General features: G+C 33.5%; 2 protein-coding genes across 2 annotated transcripts in view; one reads left to right on the top strand and one right to left on the bottom strand.

Annotated features, from left to right (window-relative positions):
* The first annotated feature begins 318 nt into the window (after positions 1 to 318).
* LOC140057708 (uncharacterized) lies at positions 319 to 2,130 on the top strand. The gene has a single exon (XM_072103427.1). It carries the CDS (start codon positions 319 to 321, stop codon positions 2,128 to 2,130), a length of 1,812 nt encoding a protein of 603 aa, XP_071959528.1.
* Positions 2,131 to 12,812: 10,682 nt separating this feature from the next.
* Positions 12,813 to 25,344, bottom strand: part of LOC140056048 (DENN domain-containing protein 11-like) — a 53,489-nt gene continuing 40,957 nt past the window's right edge. The window contains exons 7-8 of the mRNA XM_072101277.1: positions 24,845 to 25,064; positions 12,813 to 13,245 (exon numbers count right to left, since the gene is read on the bottom strand). Coding sequence (XP_071957378.1) covers positions 13,047 to 13,245; positions 24,845 to 25,064 — 419 coding nt within the window. The 3' untranslated portion in view covers positions 12,813 to 13,046. The remainder of the gene's footprint in view (positions 13,246 to 24,844; positions 25,065 to 25,344) is intronic.

Here is a 25,344-nt window from a genome sequence, read left to right as displayed (position 1 = left end):
AATGAGAAGGAGATCATGACCATGGGTAGATGGAAAAGCGATGCGTACAAACAATATATACGACCTCATTGCATAACTTTAAGTAACAAGTAACATTACAAATTGCACAAGTTTTCAGGCATCAGCTGCCCAGGCAGTGCCTGCTGTTTAGTATAAGGTTTCAGGCATCTACTCAGGCAGTGCATTCTGTTCAGTATAGTATTATAAGATGGACATACATATACAGAAGACATTTACGAGCATTTAAGCGAGGAATTCAACGTGTTTAACAAAGGCCTACATTTTGTTCACCTCAATGCGCGGTCATTAGTTAATAAAATGTCTGAACTAAGGCACATCGCATCAAAGACCAAAGCTACTGTTATATCCATCAGCGAGTCGTGGCTGGACGAATCCATCACCGATAACGAGATCAAAATTGATGGATATACAGCGCTCAGGAAGGACAGAAACCGGTCTGGTGGTGGAGTTTGTATCTACGTAAAAAATTATCGCGCCTTCACACGTAGAAATGATCTGGATATCGACGGTTTTGAAGCAATTTGGATAAATATATATCTGCCTCGTTCAAAGGAAATTGTGATTGGTATATGCTACCGCCCACCAAAACAGAATGTATCTTTATTTCTGAACAACTTTGAAGAATCTGTATCAAAAATCAAAGAGAGTAGTGAAATTTATGTTCTTGGTGACTTTAACATATGCACTTTAAATATCAATCCAATATCGCAAAGATATAATGATTTTCTTATAAGAAATGGTTTTAGTAATGTTATTAAGGATATAACTAGAATAGGAAAAGAAAAAAGCTCATGTTTGGACCACATTGTTACTAATGTACAAAATAATGTGAAGCAATCTGGAGTAATTAATATTGGCCTTAGTGACCATTTTATTATTTATTGCACTAGAAAAATACCTAAGTCTCATGTTCATAAAAATGAACACAACTCCGCTAAATTACGATCTTTAAAAAACTATAATGTAAATAACTATCTTGAAAAACTTAACGATATCGATTGGTCTGTTGTCACTAATAATGACGATGTAAATATCGCGTGGTTAACTCTTAAAGATATCATCATTAAGGTGATCGACTCAATAGCGCCAATAAAAAAAGTTAGACTTAAACAAAACATAGCACCCTGGTTTACCTCCGAAATTGCTAATGAAATCAAAGTAAGAGACACACTTTTAAAAAAATTCAAGAAAGATAAATCTAATCTAGATATATACAAATATTATTGTGCCTCTAGGAACAAAGCTCAGCGGCTGATCAAAAAAGCTAAATCTAATTATTTTCTCAATAAGATTGATGAAAATAAAGACAACCCTAAAAAATTATGGAAAACCCTCAAACAGCTCGGATACGAGAAGAAATGTAAAACAAACACTAAAATCGTTCTCGATGAAAATGGTAAACAAACTTTCTGTCCAAAAGGCGTTGCCTCTCGTTTTAATGAGTTTTTCACCAATGTTGCGTCAACACTCGTCAAAAAACTCCCAAAATGCATAGGTTTTTTCACCATGTCCACTAACGATCTTCATAAATACTACGTTAAATTAAAAGGAAAAATGTTTAAGCTAGAGCCTGTTACCATAGAATTTGTTAAAACTCAACTCGAAAGCCTAAATGTAAACAAAATCGTCGGTCTAGATAATATTCCCTCAAGATTTTTACGTGACGGTGCGATAATCTTGGCTGAACCGATAGCTCATATCATTAACCTTTCGTTTAAAACTAATTGTTTACCTCATGATCTTAAAACTGCTAAAGTTACCCCTCTATTTAAGAAAAATACTAGAACAAGTGTTGAGAATTATCGGCCGATTAGTATTCTGCCTACGGTATCTAAGATTCTTGAAAAATCTGTAGCTATACAAGTTGAAAGGTATCTTTCCAAAAATAATATACTTTATGCCTATCAATCCGGTTTTCAGCAGGCCCATACAACTGAAAGCAACCTCATAAATGTCATCGACGGTTTAAAAAACAATAAGTCCAAAGGCCTTCTTACTGGAATGGTTCTAATTGACTTACAAAAAGCTTTCGATACCGTCGATCATGTGATTTTAATTAACAAGCTAAAATGCATGGGTTTTAAGTGTACTGACTGGTTTCAATCTTAACCGCACACAAGTTGTCAGTGTGAATGGTACCTGCTCTGAACCTCTTATAGTTACTCATGGTGTACCGCAAGGTAGCATCTTGGGCCCTATTCTTTTTCTATGTTATTTAAATGATATTGCTTCTTTTATTGATTCTGATGTTCAATTATTGCTTTATGCTGATGATTCTACGATTCTGTATTCTCATCACGATGCCACCAAAATCGCTCATAAATTAAGTACTGTCCTAGCTAGGTGCCAGGACTGGTTAACTGAAAACAAATTATCTTTACATGTTGGCAAAACCGAAAGTATTATCTTTGGTAGCAGAGCGAAGCTTAACAAAGTTAAAGAGTTTTCTGTAGAATTAATGGGCCGTAGAATCAAAAGTACTAAGCAAGTTAAATATTTGGGTATTGATTTAGACCAATATGTATCATGTGATATTATTGCAACTAGTGTTATCAGTAAAGTTAAGTCAAGGTTGAAGTTTTTACATAGGCAAAGTTCGTGCTTGAATAAAAAATTAATTTAATACAATGTACATTCGACTATTCTGCCTCGGCATGGTACGGCGGTGTCAATAAGAATCTTAAACATAAATTACAAACTGCCCAAAACAAGATGGCACGTTTCATTTTAAATGTTGGTCCGAGGTCTCACATAGGTGCCAAAGAGCTTTCCGATCTTGGGTTTCTTAATGTCAGCCTCAGAAATAAGTTTTTAAGATTAAATTATGTTCACAAAATTCGTTATAACTTTAATACGCCTTCTTTCCTTAAGGATAACTTTTTGTTAATTTCTGATCATCATAACCATTTCACCAGGGGTACAACATTTAATTTTGTCACTCCTAAGGCTACTGGCATTAATGATACGACTTTTTGTCGACTTAATGCGTTATCCAGGTATTCTCTTTTATACATTGTATATTTTAACTTTTATGTATGAATATCGAATAAAATCAATCAATCAATCAATCAATCCAGGCATCTGCTCATGCAGTGCCTTTCTGTTTAGTATTATGGTTCCAGGCATCTGCTCAGGCAGTGCCTTTCTGTTTAGTATTAAGGTTACAGGCATCTGCTCAGGCAGTGCCTTCTGTTTAGTATTAAGGTTACAGGCACCTGCTCAGGAAGTGCCTTCTGTTCAGTATTAATGTTACAGGCATCTGCTCAGGCAGTGCCTTCTGTTTAGTATTAAGGTTATAGGCATCTGCTCAGGTAGTGCCTTCTGTTCAGTATTAAGGTTACAGGCATCTGCTCAGGCAGTGTTTTCTGTTTAGTATTAAGGTTACAGGCATCTGCTCAGGCAGTTTTCTGTTTAGTATTAAGGTTACAGGCATCTGCTCAGGCAGTGCCTTTCGTTCTGTATTAAGACATCTGCTCAGTCAGTGTTTCTGCATTACTGTATTATAACAATTTCTTAATAAGAAAATGGTACGGCATCTGCCCTGGCAGTGCATTCTATCTTGCACCATACCAGTTCGCCGAGCGGGGCCTACTGTTTTGGTTCAAATACATCTGTTCGTGTTTCTCTTTTTGGAAGAGTGAACATTCTTGCGTCCACCCTGTATTTACATGGGCTGCTCTCGGTGGTGTTTCACATCTACCATGGGCTTTTTCCTGAGCATCCATGTATCTTAGAAAAATAAAGTCTGCGTCTAACTTTAATTATACATATCCACAATCACATGCAGGTTACACGTTTAGAATGTTCATTTTTCCAATAAAATTTTTAAATGCCAGAAAATGATGTTGTATGCTTATTCTTAAGTCTCTGTGTATCAAAAAGCAGGAATTGTGTGAAAACAAAGTTTAACACGATTCTATTTTGAGAACTGAGAGGGCGTGGTACAATCCTCTTGGACCACGCTGTTCTCACGTCTCCAACAATTATTCAGTAAGATATTTTTAATCTTCCCCTTTTTACCGCCCACCCACATGTAATATCACATGAACTATAAGACGGGCTTTTTCCTGAGCATCCATGTGATTATTAGAAAATTAAAGTCTGCGTCTAGACCATTTTGTGATTTTAGAAAAAACTTGTTACCATAAAAACACCAAAGTGCTAAGAATAGCTTCAAATCGCATTTGGAGACGTTTTAGACCATTTTGTGCATTTCGAAAAAACTTGTTAACATAAAAACACCAAAGTTCTTAGAATAGCTTCAAATCGCATTTGGAGACGTTTTAGACCATTTTGTGCATTTCGATGAAACTTGGTTACACAAAAACATCAAAGTGCTTAAAATCACATTAGAAACCCTTTAAGAACATTTAGAGCATTTCGATAAAACTTTTTACACAAAAACATCAAAGTGAACAAAATAGATTAATGTGGTATTTAAAAACGTTTTAGACCATTTTGAGCATTTCGACAAAACTTTTTCACACAAAACATCAAAGTGTACAGAATAGCTTTGTTTGTTTGTTTTGTTTGTTTTATCTTTATACTGGGTGACCTCTTCAGTCAAAGACTGATCTCCCAGAGGGCCCAGTTGGTGATCAGTGGCTGTGATGTACTAATACACTGGGGTAACCCCCTACTCGTCTCGAAAGATGTACTAGGTTCTTTAAAGTGCACACGAGCAAGTTGTGTACAGTGGACCTACGGTTTATAGTCCTTATCCGAGAAGACTCGTTCTACCACCAGAACCATGGAGTGAGTGAGCCTCGAACCCCTGCCGATGTTATGGCTACGTGATTACGGTTCCACTGTCTTAACCGCTCGGCCACTCACTTCAAATCGAATTTGGAGACGTTTTCGACCATTTTGTGATTTTCGAAAAAACTTGTTAACATAAAAACACCAAAGTGCTAAGAATAGCTTCAAATCGCATTTGGAGACGTTTTAGACCATTTTGTGCATTTCGATGAAACTTGGTTACACAAAAACATCAAAGTGCTTAAAATCACATTTGAAACCGTTTTAGACCATTTTGAGCATTTCGATAAAACTTTTCACACAAAAACATCAAAGTGCACAAAATAGCTTAATATGGTATTTAAAAATCTTTTAGACCATTTTGAGCATTTCGACAAAACTTTTTCACACAAAACATCAAAGTGTACAGAATAGCTTCATATCGCATTTGGAGACGTTTTAGACCATTTTGTGATTTTCGAATAAACTTGTTAACATAACAAGGGCAACAGCCATTAAGTCGCGTGCTACAATGCATAGTGATACCGGACCGACAGACAGACCGACAGACCGACAGACAGACAGACCGACAGACCGACAGACAGACAGACAGACAGACCGACCGACCGACATAGTGAACTATACTGACCGAAATTACTGAACATGTTTAAAAATGTTGAAATATTTAAAAACATTTATATTTTTTTAATTTACACGTGCGTAGCCTGTCACTTTTGACGTGCTCGTATAACGTAATTTCGAGTTGAAAAGTAAGTCAAGAAAACAGAAATCGGGCAAAAAGAGTGCGTAATAGCATTTAACGCGCAGTGCGCGCGCAAAAATATGCGCACTCATGGCAATTTTGTAAACGCTTAAAATTGCCTGAAACGTACTCTTATTTCATCAAAAATAAATTTTGAAAATTTTAAGCGCCCGTACGCATGCGTTACATGCGCTACGCACGTAATTGTATTGCCATATGATGATTTATGCCCTGAAATTTATGAGTACCAAATTTTATTTAATTGTGATTCATGGTTGTGAAGATATGATTACAAATGTGATTTCGTTAAATCGTGCGTAGACCGCGTAGTTTTTTATTGCGCACCGTGAAAACATAACCACATTGATTCCTGGCCATAAGGAATATACTGTGAAAAATTGACCTAGCTATAGATTAAACTGATATCAAGATAAGGTCAGAAAGCGATAAAACGCATAGTGATACCGGACCGACAGACCGACAGACAGACAGACCGACAGACAGACCGACCAACCGACCGACATAGTGAACTATAGAGTCGCTTCCACGCGACTAAAAACACCAAAGTGCTAAGAATAGCTTCAAATCGCATTTGGAGACGTTTTAGACCATTTTGTGATTTTCGAAAAAACTTGTTAACATAAAAACATCAAAGTGCACAAAATAGCTTAATATGGTATTTGAAAACGTTTTAGACCATTTTAAGCATTTCGATAATTCAATGTCTGAACCTTCAGGGCCATAGTCACCAGTATGGTTGGTAAGTTTTCAACCTGTCAACTTTTGGCAGAAGCTTGAAGGAAATAAAGATACAGCTCATTCACAAGGTTATTCATAGGCAGCATTAACTCCTACTTCTCATCTTCTACAATCTCAACCGATTTCATTAGATATATACCCCTACAGATAGAACACCATTATACACTAGTTTGATGAGTGCACATGGTTGTGGTATAAAAACTCATGTACCAGGGAAAAGACAAAAATGCCTGGTGATGACTCTTGCCCGAGATGAATGGAGGTGGACAGAGATGACATCAAGAAGCAATTATTATGTCGACCAGGTGAACTACATGACTATTGGACATGTAGCATTGTGAAAATAGTGTTGAGGCCAGTGCTTTTGTTGAAACTGAACTTGTATTACCTATACAAGCAGTGACACAAATATCTTAGATGGAAAACATCTTAGAGATGATATCCCGATTAATGAAGAATGCTGCAATTCGCACAAGGTGTTTGTTGGCCATGGCATGATGAATTAGTCAGAAAATGTTTGAGGGATTAGTAAAAGTCTTGTAGAAGGCAAACTGTCTATATGGGATCCTAAGAAAAAGATGAATATTGGCAAAAAATATATATGACAGTGAATACAGGTGACAAACTTATCAAAGTAAAAGAGGACTCCAATAGAGATTATTTGGCGGTGAAATTAGGTATTGCAGTACTTTTGCCAATTTTTTTCTGAACAAGCTTGTTGGGATCGCAGATCAGTCTTTGGAAGTTTGATGGATACAGTAGTAGAAAACGAAGGAAGGTCAACTTACTGTATCGCATTCAAGATTAGAAATATTTCATTGAAGGACTTTGGCAGAGTTTAACTGAAGAATTTTATGAGATGTTTTAATATGAAGAAGTGTACTGTCAGTACTATAGACCTCCTGATGGTCAACATTTTGTATTAATCACCATGTTGTTGTCATAAGCATATCATTTTGTGTATTTCAATCTAATGTTATTTAACTTACACACGTTTTAATAAGAAATTTAACCCATTTTTTAAAAATGGCGGCCATTTTGAAATTCAAAATGTCAGAATACTGATGAATATAGGTTTATAATAATTCTTATATAGCAGAGAACCCATATGAACTTAAAATATTATTCATAAAGGGTGTTACTTTGTCCAATATGGTACATTTATTGGATATTTTACGTATTGGCGGCCATCTTGGATTTGACACCCTTAAGCTTTTTTAAAAAAATGGCAACATATTTTTTTCATTACTTTACATCCTAAAGACACTAAATCAGCTGGAATTTTGCTTTTAACAAAAAAATGACACGAAATTACATAGTGGCCTACATTAAATAATCAATCTTGAGTGTACGACCAATGCATTAGAGTAAATATAAACATAAACTTTATGAAAAATTTAAGACTAATGTTAATTAGTGTGTATGACTAGTATTTATTGAGATAATATTATTATGAGGTCAGAGGTCAATATTTAAAAAAATGACTTTTCCTGCCATATTTCGACAAACATTTTCATTAGAGCAAATAGAAATATGTATGTTAAACAGTTTAAGAAAAATAGAAGCCTCTACAGTTTGTAGGCCATTTTTATCAAAAATTTTAAATAAAAGAAAAACGAGTCTAAACAGTTTTCCCCAAGATGGATTTTTGTCGATTTTGGATATGTTTTTTGTTTTGTTTTGTTTTTTTTCTTTTTACTCAACAGCGAGTAACTCGCCAATTACAGGATGGATAAACTATTTAATAACTTATCGTGCTTATAAACTAAGTCTCATTTGAGGCTTAGGGAGTGGAGTTGAAAGAGTCATGAGTTACAACCCTGCACTAGGTCAGGATTGAACCCGGGACCTTGGGATTGGAAGGCAAGCACGTTAACCACCAAGCTACAGCTCCACAACATGTTATGTATGCTATGTTATTCACCATACAATTTTTTCTTTTGTTCCTTTTTGCCCCGGTTAAACCCTTCAACTAGTACCATACTATAGTTGCAAATTTGGGTTCTAATTTTCCCGACTTCAACATAATTTAGTGTTATGTATATTATAGATTCGTCTAGAGGTATCAATTACCATTTACTGTGGCTCATGAACTTAGTGTCTGGTCTCCCCCAACCAAAACCACCCCTCCCCCAGAACACCCCCCCCCCCCCTTCCCCACCCTATTTCAACATGCTGGATCATTTTGTGCAACATTTTATTAACACAGTACACTACATGAAAATCTGCAGTATATGTAATTTAGCAAAATCTCTCTACTGCAAATGCCAATATTTTGGTACAATTTTTCCACTGGAAAGATGACAAATTAATGTTTTTTCTTGGTTCTTCTATTTATCTATTAAAATTGTGAAAGGAATTTTCTTTTTAGTTAAAATATTAGTTAAATCAATCTAGATGCACAAAAGTTCTCCATTGTTACAAAAGTGTAGCTTTCAAATAAAGTAGAAGGCGAAATGTAAGCATGGACACATATGGGTTACAAGCATCTAGAAAGAAAGTAAGAACATTGTGTGAAAAATGAAATCCTTCTTAAAGGATGAATACACTTATGAAAGTTTAGAGACTAAAATGTTTCTCTAACTACAAAAAGTTTCATTAAAACAAACCCAAGACATACAGTCACAGTATATTCTAAACAATTTAGAAGTTTAAGGTATTTTGTGGAATGCAGTCTCCTCATGTTCAATTAAAATAAGAAAAAGCTTTGTTTACAATTTGTTAGAGATTTTGTTTTGTTTTTGGAGCTAGACTAAATCTCCATTGCTCAATTTTGTTTTGTAGGAATGTTCTGCACCCAACATATCACATTTGCTTTAGTATCTGGTATCCACGTTTGATAGCGCTCTGCTACCATAACCAATGAGCTTTCCGCCTTGAGCCATAATATCCAACAAGCCTTGCAGCCACTAGATATTTGTTCGCTTGTTAATAAGCACCATTTTATGTAAGTTTATACTAATTCTCAAGAGAGGCCAATATAACAATGAAATAAACACACAAAAAACAAGAAAATTGTATTGCACTCATATTTATTATTGTTGACCCACTGTTATTCAGACTTAATATTGATCATAAAATCAAGATCAAATGATCAGGTAAAAAGTTCATATCACCACAGACAATTCATGTACTACTAGTATATACAATGTCACTAATGCAATTGATGACAAATTCTGTATTTCATATATATAAAAAATATAATTTAATTAATGTAATCAATTAATAAAACAATTGCACAAGACTCACCTACAGTATATGAAACTGATATGCATACATAAAATACTGAATATTGTTATAAAATACAAATTATATGTTATAATATTACTGTTCACAGCATACTGTAAGTGTATCATATACAGTTATACAGTAGTATATTTTTACTATAGTGATAATATATATATTGATACATTTAAGCAAACATGTAAATATATTTATACTGTCAATATTTTGTTATCAACGTTTATTTCAATTTGTTGATGAAAATGAAAAGGATTTCAGATGGGATTTGAACCTTTATAATACAGAATACCACAGATCTTTAATTCATGTAAGACCTTGTTTTATACAAAAAGCACCATAATTACAATCAGTGGAGTCTGTGTTAGAAATTGGTTTAACTCAGTTCAAAACAATCAAAACAGTGTTTTTACATACATATTGTATGTATTTCAATACCACAGTAAATGCAGCACCACATATTTTTTTGATTGATGATTATCACAGTTTTCACTGTGCACTTATGTGTGTAATTATTTTCACACTGCTGCTTTAGCCAGCTACGTCCCAAGAGGACTACTCATTCAGAAGCTAAAGCAACCAGCAGTTATAGTTCTAGAGGCTGACGTTTTTGGTAATTTGTAAACTAGGACAGGTCATTCTAAAATTACAAACCCCAAAGCATGTCTGGGAGAAGAGAGTCTGTGAAAAAATGTGCTGATAATACAGTATTATAGATGCATGTAGACAGTAATCTGAATTATTATAATAATTCACTGTCAAATAATCAAAACATTATTCTGGTATCACAATGAGTAACATTTGACTGTCAATCTAAACCGATATTATAATACAGTACTCTAATTTGCTGTCAGATAATCATTGAATTATTATCAAACAGTACATATAATAGTAAAGTTTTTGTTTGTAATAGGATACAATTTGTTCACAGATTAGGCTTGATGAAGTGACCCCCAGACTTGACCTTAGCAATAAAATAAACTGAAGTGACAGAAATTGAGTCTGTTTAGTATAATAAAGTAATATTATTTGGACATCATTTTTATTTAAATTATTTAATAAGCACATTATCTTTTACAGATTCAGTATTTTTTATTTTTCAATTTCAATTGCACAATTATGACATATCAAAGTATGAATTCTTGTTGTATTTTATTTTAAATACAAAAGTTAAGTTAAATTATTTTTATCGTTTTACACATTTACCAGCAAAAACTGAAAAAATGTAAAAAATTAAGTCAATAAAAAGGTATAGATTTTGGTAAAAGAAAAAACCCATTTTTATCTATCACCAGATATTCACAACTTTATAAATACCTTTATCTTGCAATCATTTCAAGATCTGATTTTAATAATTTTATTATCTCTTGCTTCTTGTGATACTGTAGTCTTATTTTCATTTTTATTGTTTTGTATTTTTAATTAAGTTTTAACTGGATTTCAAGGAATTGAATGAATATCCAATAATGAATGATTACTATCTATTTATAAATCTTATATAGTTATAGCATAGTGATTAAAACCTTATCAATACATTTATTTACTTTAACAAAATCTCCTGCTGCATACAAATCTATAATATTAATATTGAGTAGCCCTGGAGTTCTAATAAAACTTGACTTGACTAAAGCAACTGAATATAACTGAACGGCGCACACACAATTTTGACACAAGCTTAGTTCTTTTCAGTTACCTTCAGTTCTATTTTTTTTCAGTACTGAGTGCAACTGAAAGGTTTGAATTTCGTCACACCTGCAGTAAGGGTAGCCATGAACAGCAGCGATCAGTTTAATGTTAAGCACACATGCATACTGGTTCCTATACAACTACAAATACTGTCATGCGCGCTTTCTGGTAACGATGACAAGTTACAATCAGTTCCAGTGTTGACATAAGCGCTCGTTCACTGGTTCCATTTAGTTGTTTGAACATTCGACATAAGTGCACTTGAGCAACTAGTTAGTTGAGTTGGGTTGTGTTGAGTTCTGTGTTAACATAATAGCACCTTACATTACATAGCCTATGTAAATATCTGAACGTAATTGGTTGAAACTGCATCACATGACTACTGCTGCAAGGATCGTAAATCGTACATTTCCTCGAGTACGATGATATTGACTGTGTAATTTTCGTGTGGCAACACTCACGTTTGGCAATAAATAAACAAGTCAACTGAGTCTGAGTCGCGAAGATTAGTCCACTTCATCACGAGACAATGTTTTACCTGCTGCGCCATGTAACTTGCTTGAAGAAATTAATCAATTAAACTATTTAAACTATGCATACATAGCGCACTCATTTGTTATTCACCCTCTATAGATGTGACGAAAGACTGTTTGTGATTGGTCAATAGGAAGTAACCTGGTACGCGCGGCGTGCTGAACATCCAGTGATTCGGCTCGAAGAAGACGTCTTATTATTTATTCGGCCTACCTGATATTGATAATATTATTATTATTAATGTAGGCTTATTGATGGAAATTCTTCTGTTATTATATTTAAATGACCTAGGCCTCAGTGTATATACTTTATTGCCAAGGAATCATTAATTAGTAATTATCTGTATATTATTCTTCGCAAGGTAATGTGAATTAACTATAGGCAGGCTTATTACATAAAGATGGCCTAGCTACCCGACCCAGTAGATATTCTACTTGTTGTTGGCTATATAATATAACAGATATCGCCTTTTATATTGGTAAAATATAAGATTTTACATCCACTTGGGAATTCTTGAGAATTACATTTCCCTCAGCTAGCGTTTCGGAAAATATTCATTCCCTCGGGGATGTCAAATCTTATATTTTACCTCTAAGCAGGCAATATCTGTATAATAGTACACAAATGGCAAAAATAAAATTGTTAGTTCCACATCTGAGATGTTTTATGAAGGGGGTTACAATAAATGTGCTATTACACACCTTGGAACACTTAGAACACAAAACTGAAAATGACCATTTTAAAAAATAAAAACACAATAGTCAGCTCAAGAATTTTATAATGGATTGGATGTGAAACTAACAATTTTCTTTTATTTACCCTTAAAATATTATAATAATCAGTGATTAATAAAAATGTTGGATTTGACTGGTCAAAAAGTTTATTCTACCGGTGGTCTTTATTTTAAGAAAAGAACTACTGTAAAAGATTTGGGTTCCAGAAAAACTGAAACCAGGATATTTAATTTGAGAGCACCAAATATACAGACGCCTCCTTTTTTCCTTCAATAACCTTACACCAAGTTATATCTTAAAAATACTAATTACAAATTATCTACAGTACATTGTATATATATATTATATTAATACTTATTTTCTAATTTTAAAAAATCAATTTCAAATTTAAGCATAACATTATAATATTGTCTAAAAAAAGTGATTAAACGAAAGTACTTTTGTGAAAAAAAAATTCAAATATTGAATGACATCAATGATAAATTTAGCTACATACAAAGAAGACATGTGTTTTCCTTGGAATACCTCACCAAAATTGCTTTTGCCTCAAGAACGACTATTACTATAGCCATTTATGTTGGACAACATGGATTATCCAATATAAGTAACACATCAATACCATGAAGTTCAATTAAGTCCATGATAAACTGACGGTCACCAATAGGATCTAAACCCATTGATTTCATGTGATCAGATGTCAATGCCTTGTCTTGTGTCATTGAAATGTCAAGTAGAGTTTGGAATATATGATTGTTCATCTCCAAGAAAAATCTGTATAATATAAAAAATAAATATAAATTTGGGGGGAAAAAACCAGTTGAATGATTTCTAACATCAATTTAAATGTTGTAACATTTGTCACGTTTGTCATAAATGATGCACAAGTTTGTTTGGTTCTGTATTGGTAACTGCTGACCAGAGAGTATTGTCAACTCGATGATTGTCACTAAAATTGTCAAAAAATTAACATGTACAGTACGGTAGTTGTACATTGTATTCCAACCTTTGCCTCAATCCCAGGGCATGTACCTAGCTCCATAATTACTGTCATAATTGGTCTCAAATTGTTTTAAATATACATTTATTTTTAACTTAAGACAATTGACCAACCTACAAGCAGTAAAAGGTACAGGATTGGTTGGTATTGGTATAAAAAACAACTAAATAGCATTCTATAACTAAATAGCATTCTATAGCTACTATACACATTATTAAAATTTGCCAAGATAAACTATTATACGTCTAAAGTTAATTCCGTGCTGCAACCAAAAGAACTATTTAAATTGGTTTCCAATTTGTTTTAGGCCATCTGGTGAAAATCCTATAGTTCAATCCTGTTCCGATTAACAATACAATAACTTCTCATAATAATTATGTTAATAATATTTTAGAAATGATAACACAAAGTTGTACAAAAAAACATATCAAAAGAGAAAATTACATTCAAACGTCTGTAGTTTAAATTTGTTTTACCGCTTTTGGCCCATGACCTTTTCAAAATTGTATTCGTTCATTTAAGTATTATTGAGTTGAATAAAATATTTACATACTATCTTCAAATAATCAACATAATATACAAATGAATTAATACTAAGCAAAAAACTAGATCAAAATAGTTTTATCCTAATTTTAGTACAACAAATATTACAATTTGATGTAGCGCCTATACACAATAACAACATGGCGTCAATTACGGAAAGCACGTTTCTCTCTGAGAGTTCTAATAAAATATTGTTTTCAGCATGAAAGCAGTGTTTAGGAACCACATTAAACACATTAAACACATTAACCACATTAAACATTATGGATTTTATATTGAATAAGGTTGTTGCTTGTAGCAAATAATATGGATGGTATCTGCAAAAATATGAAGACAAAATAATGTGACTAAACTACAATATTCACCTCCCTTGACATTGATTGATACCACTCTCCTGGCAAGTACGTTAGCATTGTTTAGCACATTCACTAGGCCTAGGCCCTATAAGCAAAATCTGTTTTGTGCAAGCTATGTGTTACACTGAAATTGGTTAAATATTGATATAATTAAATAAATTATATTTTATTGTAAAAACGAATTTTGCCAGGAAAAATGTACACAGGGCCTACTCAATCAGTCTTAAGTACTAGCTAGGACTAAACTCTAGATGATATTATGAGCCCAAATGTCCCAAGTAACTCTACTTAATAAAGACAGTATACTGTATTAAATCATTTGGACAGTAGAAAAGGTTATTCCAAAATGGCTTCATTGGTCAACTTATAACTATGGTATGAGATAACATAAATAACGTATCCGGACAACTACCTCCTGGACAATTACCACCCGGACAACTACCTCCTGGACAATTACCACCCGGACAACTACCACCCGGACAATGACCCCCCCCCCCCCCTAGGACAACTACCTTCTAGGACAACTACCCCCTAGGACAACTACTGTACCCCCTAGGACAACTACCCCCTAGGACAACTACCCCCTAGGACAACTACCCCCTAGGACAACTACTCCCTAGGACAACTACCCCCTAGGACAACTACCCTCTAGGACAACTACCCACCTAGGAAAACTACCCTCTAGTTCAACTGCTATGCCCCTAAGACAACAACACCCTCTGAACAACCACACCTATATCATGACACCTACACCTTAGGTTATAATTACGATCTTGTAAACTTACTGAACTTCAAAACATAGGGAGAGAGATTGATCTTGAATGAAAGCTTTTGAATTGTTTAATAAGCGTATCTTCAGCAGTTATTTTACATTAAACGAGAATCGATCAAATTATTAAAACGTATTCCAATCTTGAAAATAAAGGGGTGGCTTATTTTATTTTTGTGTGACACGAAGATGCCGTATATAAATCTAGGAACATACAGTTTACCTAGCTGCACCAGACAATCAAACAGTTTTTCATTTAAGATCAATCTCTCTCCCTATGTTTTGAAGTTCAGTTAAGTTTTACAAGATCGTAATTATAACCTAAAGGTGTAGGTTTTGTATTTCTAGAGGGGTAGTTGTCCTAGGGGCATAGCAGTTGGACTAGAGGGTAGTTGTAAGATATTGGGACTGGAGAAGCCCCTTATTATCGATAAAATTGGCCCGATCTCTTATTTCTTTTTCAAAACAAATGTTTTACCGTAAGAGCTTATGTTATGCTGTTAAATGACATTATACGTTTACTACTACATACAAGTCCGGTAATAATGGAATATTGGTTTGGCTGTTACTACTTCATAGAAGAACTTTAATTGATTTGTTTTTTACATTTTTCTCCCCACTCCTGAGAAAATAGGACAATAAACATTTTTAGAACCTAAAGAATAATTATATCCATGATGTGTTTATGACTTAAACATTTCTACTTATTTCATTTTATTCCAATTCGTTTTCTACAGAGCAGAACCTCCTTATTTTACTTTAGATTAAAAAAAACCTACACTATTAATCAATTGATTACATTAGACGAATTGAAAATCTCTCTCTCCCCCGTTTGACAGTTCATACATTTCTTAGTCTTCCTATTATGAAAACATAGAAAACTGCGCCAATTGAGGAAATCGTTTTTCATAGCTTGTCCTAGAAGTTTTTAAAAAACAAATATCGCTACAGTTATTACAAAATAGACTACAAATCTTAAGTACATACGTCGATATTTTAATAATTTCACGTCAAATATTGTTAAATGTATAGTCCCCTCTTCACACACAATTTGATTTTACAATACAATTGGGCACCAAAAGAAGCAGCTTGTTAATTTGGTTACCAATCGTAAGATGTAGTTGTTCCTAGTGGCTAGCTAGAGGCAGGGCTGCAAATTAAGGGGTATTTGGTCGCATTTGCGACCTAATTTTTCTGTTTGCGACTAAAGAAACAGAATAGGTCGCGCATAGCGCGACAAGATCGTCTGCTTGTGCGAGTTGTTTCAAATTGAAGTCAGTACGGTATTTTCCCTATTTCAAACACTGTGTAATTTAATCTCTCTACTACTCAGGAGTTTCCACTAGTCACCGCCGCCGCAAAGGAGTCAGGTTCATTCAAGCGTACAAAGCCCCTAAACATTTTACACTCGTTAATAATAATAATAATAATTTATTTGGAAAACGCTTTTTGAACAGCGGCACACATAATAATGGTGCATCCTTAAAACAATTAAACATACAATATAAAAATATATGAGTATAAAGCCAAATTAAAAATAAACTGTAAAACTAAAACCAATTAAATGCAACCCACATACATAAGCTTGGACACTAAATTAGCATATCAATCAGTATATGAACAAAGGAATATACAGTACTTAGAATCTATGTTAAGGAACAATAGGAACCCAATTTAGGGACATCAATAAACAGGAAAGCATAGATTAAATTATTTCAGCTGTGGTGAATTATTTGATGACTGTAAACAGAATTGATATAAAAAAAGAAAAAGAACAAAGTAAGATAACTAAACCAAATTACATACAATAAAAAATATAAAAAATCATTCGATAATGTTAGACTTTATACGTTGTCTAAAGGCCCATGCTTTCTTAAGATATGATTTGCAGAATTTATCAAGAATGTCATGGGCTTTGTTTACCATATTAATCGACATTGTTGGAATGAGAACAGAACAATCACCACCAAGTTATTCAGGTAATCGGTTTTTAAAATCACGTCATCATTCCCCCACAGCGCAGTTCAAGTTATGAAAGGCCGATGAGAGTTGGTTTGTTTACATCCTATCGCTGCCTAAAACTCTCACATGTAGGATTAAAAATTACTCTTAATAGTCTTACGTAAAGCTATATTATTTGTAAAATAAACATCTAGGCCTACTACCGTACCACATACAATCAGAATAATGATGTTATATTAATAAGGACACGTCGGCGAAAAAAGTTCGTTGGTTCTACCTTCGGCCTGCTAGGCCTATAGGCTATACCCTATATTTCTACCGAAACAAGTCAACAGACAACATGCCTAAAAAATGACATGTAAAACATCGTTAGCCTGGACTGGTGGTATGTAACGGGTGTACTTGTAACACAGAATCCTGGAGTCTCTCGGTATAATTCTCCCCCACTAAATAATAAAAATCAAATGTTTAACATTTGATTGTTATTCTATTACATCGCGATCGTGGTTTTGCTGATCGTCGTCGATATCGCGCAAATAAACAGCATGCTTTGTGACGTGAATATTATGTTTGTCATACTCTAGAGGTCAAAGTGAGGTCAATAATCGCTATTTGTGTTGCAGCTCAAAACTGCTCCGCAATAAATTAAAACAAGAAATAATCGATTAAAACACGCAATGGATTGAGTGTTTTTAATCAGTTATTTTTAATCGGTTATTTTATTTTGCGCCGTTTTTGCTGCCCAAAAATAATCGATTAAAAAAATAAACGGTTAATAATCGATTATTTCGGCTCATCAGAAACAGGCGGCCCTAAGATAACCTCTGAATTATTTAACTGGAGTGAATTCCATAGATCTGAAAGACCAGAATCATTAAGGTTTTGTTCCAAGCATTCAAATTCTGAAATTCGCACTTCTTGTAGTACTTTACAATTTAACATAAAATGATATAAATCTTCAGGTTCATCCTTACATAACATACAATTACCAGTATTATTCATATCCCATTTACTTATCTACTTTCAAGTTGAAGAGTATTTGACCTTGCCTTAAATTTCAATTGAGCACCATGAAAATCAGTTTTAGCAGTAAGATAATTTTCTAACTCAGGCATTTTTTAAAATTTAACATAAAGTGACAACAATGATGGTTTGGTACAGCTTTTATTAAACCAATCCAATTCATACATTTGACGATTTTATTAACACACTTAAAAAATTTAAACCATGCTGAATCTATAGGTATGTTATTTGAAAATACATGATTAAATCCAGTATTATTCAGAATACTTTTAATTGAGTTTAACCATCGCCATTTTATATTAACATTATTATCATGCAAGGTAAATAATGCATGCAACAGCAGCTTTGGCCAACGATGGGCTTCTAAGTTGATAAGCCTGTCAAAATATTTAATTTTCATTTCATTTCACTCGTTGTGATTGGAAGTTCGTCCATTTATTGCATGCTGCCATACCCAATCACACAACAGGACACCAAACACACAGCACAGTGTGACGCGCGGACGACACAAACCTCGTGGAAAATCACCTCCGTTTTAAAGAAGGAATATAAAAACAATTGTACCGCCGTACACAGAAGTTAGCCAGGGCGGGCGCGGTAGATAAGACAAAGGATTGTCGCCGCGCAGTCATCAGCATTTTTTAGGCAGTATAAATGGTTATATCATGATTACTAAATAATGTAATTAATGATATATATAATAATATCTATTCATTATATAGATTAAACAGCAGTATTGTTTATCAGTAGATTTAATACTTTATTCCAGATTCTGATTATCGAAAATTATATATCAGAGAAAAAACCGCAACTTTTCCTACGAAGTAGCTTCGTAGATAAAACAGGCTACGTTGTTGGCTTTGTAGGTTACATTGTTTGGCTTCGTTAATAGTAACCTAAATAAACAACCTCACGATGTTCTTAGTAAGTAACAAGGTGTGAAAATTATTATTTAATGTGTTATTTTTTGACTGGCGGAGGAGGACCAATTTGTACATTACTAAGAAATATATAATATAATAGTTTTTATTTGTAAATGTTTCATTCGTGTGTGTTTTTTTACTCTCAACGGCGAATATAAATTTCCCACAATGTAGACGTACAGACACGATCCAACACAATGAACTATGCCAACTAATAAAAATAATATAGCGAACGTCCAGTCGATCCAGAAACATGCAAACAAAAAGATCGTAAACAATTCATTCTAAATATAGTATCAGAACGTTCAATCGGTCGCTCAAAAAGACTGCCAACAGAAGACCGTAATTAATACAGACCTAGTTTTTTGGTCACATGTCATGAAACGCGATACTCTGTTTTACCACCGCAAACCTCTCGCACGTTTTTTTTACTCGGTACGAGGGGGATGGCTACAAAACAGTGTACCTGAATTTTGCGTCACATGAAACGTAATACAGCTCTAAATTGTTCCCACGGTTCGCACGTTTTTCCCCTCCAAATTCTGGTCGGGTCTTTTGTCGTAATAATAATTTACAAAGGCCTATGTTAAATCTTAACATGGAATATATATTTATTTTGCATATATTTTGTTGGTGTCCTAGCCAAGGTGTTGTTGTTTTTATAATTCGCTAAACCAAGGTAGGATTGAATCATGTAGGCCGCCGAAACTCTCTCTGCGTGATTTCGTCTCGTCGGCGGATGTCCTGTCAAATTAGGACAACCGATGTGTAGGGCGGCTACAAAAATTAACGTCTAGGATTTTAATTAGCCAACAATACATGTTTGTTTCCATTGTTTATGCTCCTAACTAAAGGCGATGACATTGGTGTTTACAAATTACTAACCCTACGAACCACCCTACGATCGACGCGTAGATATTATCATAAAATCGTAGGCATGGCAACGAACAATACTTTGGAAATTACAGGATATGTTTAGCAAACAATGACCTACGATCTACTTACGCGTAGGCTACGAAAGGTTACGCGTATATACAAAGCAGTAATTTCTTTCTGTACCGTAAAAATAATAGATCTTGCGTGAATATAAGTGGCGCATCAGGACCAGTGCCTAAATGTGCATAACCCAAATTAATTGAATTCTTCAGTGCTGAATTTTTATGTGCTCAGAAATCGATTGAAACAACCTATAATTACTCAAAAAATCCACCCCCCCCCCCAAATCGGGGCCATTGGCGGCCCCCTGACCCCCAGCCTAAGGTTGTACTGTATTTCATTTTTATACACCCCACCCCCCTCCCCAACTAAACTAAAAACGGATCTGCGCGGATGGGGTTTGAGGGAAGGGGGTTAGTTGTGGATGAAAAGGTGCTACTAAAAAAATTGGTGGTGCTACCAAAAATTATTATGAGCGGCCATCATACAAATTTGATAGTGCTACCAAGTAAAAAAGTTACTTTGCAGCCCTGGCTAGAGGGTAGTTTTCCTAGGGGGTAATTGTCCTAGGGGGTAGTTGTCCTAGAGGGTAGTTGTCCTAGAGGGCAGTTGTCCTAAGAGGGTAGTTGTCCTAAGAGGGTAGCATTTATATTCCGTCTAATGGGGCATTTTAGTAAAAAATGATCAGAAATGCCATTTCTGACCTTTGACCCACATACCAGGGCATCTTCATATCTCTGTAAGTACTGGTCGTAGAAACTTAAATTTGGTATCAAATTGTTCGAAATATACATATTTACATTCATTGTAATAGAAAATGTGGTTAAAAGATGAACAGAAAATACTATTACTAATGTTTCAAACAAAAAACATATCTCTACACAACTTATCCTTAGACAGTAATGTTATGCAATATGATACTTTAAATTGTTTCAATTTCAAGTAGGCCTACTAGTTATTGCTGTCCACGAGAACATTTTGATATAAACGTCAAGCTCAACAGTTCTTTTCAGAATGCTAGAAGTAACTTGCCATGTGTATCCGATTAAACGCCCCGGGCATTTATTGTTCAAAAGGGTTTTTAGGGGGAGGGGAGGCATATTTATTTGGGGTATAATATGGTAACATGTATGATCAAATAAATACCACCTAGATGTAAAAAAATACAGCACAATTAATATAAAAAAATGATAACATTATGTCAAAATGCTTGGTAAATTGTAGATTATGGTAATTAATGAAATGTGTTGTGATACAATTATTTTGTAAATGCATGTGGCGGAGCGTTTATTCCACATGATGTTCTATTGGAGGGAATGGAGGCTTTTATTCAAAGCGGGTGTTAATTCGAATAAATACTCGAGCTCAACAGTTAAGAATGCTAGAAGTAACTTACTATAGTTACCCGAATAAAAGGTCCGGGCAGTTAGTTATTCATGGAAGGCGTTTATTTTGTTTGGGTGTAATAATGGTAACATGTATAATCAAATAAATACACCCCAGATAAAAAAAAAAAATTAATATAATAAGAATAATAACTGGATTAAACCTCATTCTATCCTGTTGCCAGTACAATCATGTAATAAAAGGTATCACAGACAACTATAATAGACCAATTCATTGTCATTATTCCGTAACACTGTTGCATAATATTTTTGAATGTTACCGACAAAACTTATACATAATAATATGTATAAGTTTTGTCGGTGTATATTATACACGTCTGTTCCCAGTGTAGATAATAAAACAATATATGTTTCTGGAGATTTATTATCAATACCACTAGAAACTTTGACATGTTTTAGGTACTGAATTCATTGACAATAAAAGCATCAGAAGTTATCATGATAAAATCATACTACAACACTGTACTACAGTACACAAGGGTGTTTTCAGGAAAGCTGGACATATTGTACAATAGTAATGAAGCTATATATTGGCATTTAAAAATATGCAAAAGATTGTTGTCAAATTGTAGTCACAAACAAACAGATGATAGAATGAAGATCCATTATGAGTGCAATTGTGTCAGGATAATGATATGTCATTGTTTTATATCATTATACTGGCACCTGGAAGAGAAGATCCATTTAATGTTATCTATGACAGTGTCACTTTTATTCTAAAAGACAGAAACATTTCGTTAAAAAGCATAAAGAAAAAAACGAATCATGTAAAGTACCTTTTATCAGTTGAGAAACGAATTATAATTATTAAAATTAGAGTATTTATTCGAATTAACACCCGCTTTGAATAAAAGCCTCTCTCAAATAAACGCCACCATTCCCTCTAATAGAACACCATGTGGAATACGCCCGCCACATGCATTTACACAATAATTGTATCACAACACATTACATTAACTACCATAATCTACAATTTACCAAGCATTTTTTTCACTTTTTGATATTAATTGTGCTGTATTTTTTTTTACATCTAGGTGGTATTTATTTGATATACATATTACCATATTATACCACAAATAAAGATGCCTCCCCTGCCCCTAAAAACCCCTTTGAACAATAAATGCCCGGGGAGTTTAATCGGATACACATGGCAAGTTACTTCTAGCATTCCGAAAAGAACTGTTGAGCTTGACGTTTCTATCAAAATGTTCTTGGGGACAGCAATAACTAGTACTTGAAATTGAAACAATTTAAAGTATCAGTTATTGCATAACATTACTGTCTAAGGATAAGTTATGTAGAGATATGTTTTTTGTTTGAAACATTAGTAATAGTATTTCTGTTCATCTTTTAACCACATTTTCTATTACAATGAATGTAAATATGTATATTTCGAACAATTTGATACCAAATTTAAGTTTCTACGACCAGTACTTACAGAGATATGAAGATGCCATGATATGTGGGTCAAAGGTCAGAAATGGCATTTCTGATAATTTTTGACTAAAATGTCCCATTAGATTGAATATGAAAGCATGCCTTCTGAACATTTTGAGACTAAAATTGACTTGCTGCGACGAGTGGTTGCCGAGATACAAGTATCTATTTTTATTTGTTCATATAACCTTTGACCTTGACCCTTTGACCTTTTGTAACATTTTTAAAAATGTGCTACAAATAATAAATATTTATTTCAAACAATTTAAGACCAAATTTAAGTGTCTACGATCAGTAGTTACGGAGATACATACATGCCCTGAGGTGTGGGTCAAAGGTCAGAAATGGCATTTCCGGTCATTTTTGACTAAAATGTCCCATTAGACTGAATATAAATGTATACCTTCTGATCAATTTGCGACCAAAATTACTTCGCTGTGACCAGTGGTTGTTGAGATTTAAGGACATATTGGTGTTTGGTCCTATGACCTTTCACCCTGACCTTTTGACCCTTCGCCAAATTTTCAAAATGTGTAACCAAGCCAAAAATGATTGTTTGACCACCCTAAACCAATTTCTGAAGTCAAATTCTCTGGACCTCAAAGTGCATACGAAAGTTGATCTAGCTACTAGAGTAAATATTTTTATTTAAATTATTTAAAAAGCACAGATTCAGTATTTTTTATTTTTCAATTTAAATTGCACAATTATGACAAAGTATGAATTCTTGTTGTATTTTACTTCAAATACAAAAGTTATTCACTTCTGTAACAAAAAAATAATACTTATTCACGTATAAAAAGAGAAAAGAAACGTTTAATTATAACCCCAAAACCAAGTATTTTTTGCTTTAAATTACATTTTTTTCAGGTAAATAATTGTTATGGTTATTAAAACAGGAATAACTATTATGTGATAATAAAATGACACATTCAAAAACAAATTTGAAATAAAAAATATTTTTCAGGGGGACAATATATCTTTAAAACTGTTACGTCAACAAACGAGCAGCGTTTTTTGTAAGAAATATTTCTTGTTATTTATACTAAGGAGTAAACTAATCTAGATGCATCTCTGTATCAAGCAAAAAAGTGTTTTCTTTCATTCAACATCTAATAAAAAGTATTGCCTATTTTTAATTCTTTAAAACTGTAATCCACATTTAAGGTGATAAAAATATTAGTAAATATCAAACAGAAACAACTAATATAATATATTATGTATACTGTATTTTATAAATAATATAATATAAAGTACTGTATATCCAAATGTTTTAGTTGAATTGGGTCTTCACATGGTTTATTAATATAAAATATTATTCATTTAATCATAAATACTGCAGATATGTTTATATTTAAATATCTGATGTAACTACTAAGTAGCTTTCGTCTGTTTTATGGTTAAAATAGTTTATTTATTTATTTAGAGAACAGTAAGTCGATGCAATTTAACTTTATATGACGCAAAACAAACAATAATTTGGCAAAAGGTCAGTGTGAACGCTTATAAGACCAAACACAAATAGGTCCTTAAACCCCGAAAACCACTGGTCACAGCAAGGTAATTTTGGTCTCAAATTGATCAGTCAAATCAATTTTAGTAAAAAATGACAGGAAATACAATTTCTGACCTTTGACCCACAATCCAGGGCATTATTTCCGTAGACACTTGAATTTGGTCTAATTAAATTGTTCGAAATATACATTTTGTTATTTGTTACACATTTTGAAAATGTTTTTCTGATCAATTTAAAACCAAACTTGAAGAATGGTGACTTAAGCTCAATCTACACTATCAAACTGTATGTGACAAAAAAAATGTGATGTGCCCATATATAGACACGGTGACATCATATCACTAGTTTGATAGTGTAGACAGAACTTTAAATAATTACTGACCCATCTCCGATTTATGCTTTATTTATAATATTCTTAAAAAAATATGTCTCAAATGACAACACAAAGAACGTTTTCTCTAATAACCAACCATCTTTGTTCAAAAATTGAAATTCCACTTACGTAGCAAATACTTGATCATCCTGCATAGCTTCTTCCTCAAGTTCTTGTGCTTTGAAGAGTTGTGCGCTACGTTGATTGTTTAGTTGATTGAACTTCTCTTTATCCGCATAACATATTTTCAATATGTCTTTCATTGAGTTCGACTGAACAACTAAATTCTGATTGTCCACATAAACATCATAAAGATCTTTCTTTTCCAGGAATATCTTTTCAGTTGTACCTGAGAACAAGTTATTATTTATATAGTTATATAGTATGTAAACACATCTTTAAAATCCCAGGGACTAATTCTTCAGAAGGTATGGCACAAAATGTGTGTGGTAAAAAATGACATAGCTAAAAGCTCATTTTATAAATATAAAACAGTAAAATAGAAATGAAAACAGTTCAACAATACAAATAGACCAAACATTATTGAGTAGTTTAACATTAAACCTTTCTGTTTTGCAACGATATGACCTAATTCAATTCAATTCAAAATTTAATTTCACCACAACAGG

The sequence above is a fragment of the Antedon mediterranea genome, chromosome 8 (genome assembly GCF_964355755.1).
Source record: "Antedon mediterranea chromosome 8, ecAntMedi1.1, whole genome shotgun sequence".
Classification (NCBI taxonomy): Eukaryota; Metazoa; Echinodermata; class Crinoidea; order Comatulida; family Antedonidae; genus Antedon; species Antedon mediterranea.
This window is presented reverse-complemented; position numbering and strand designations above follow the sequence as displayed.

What these genes read in the sequence shown, in the direction of transcription:
- LOC140057708 (XM_072103427.1), top strand. Translation starts at nt 319, where the DNA reads ATGTCTGAACTAAGGCACATCGCATCAAAGACCAAAGCTACTGTTATA.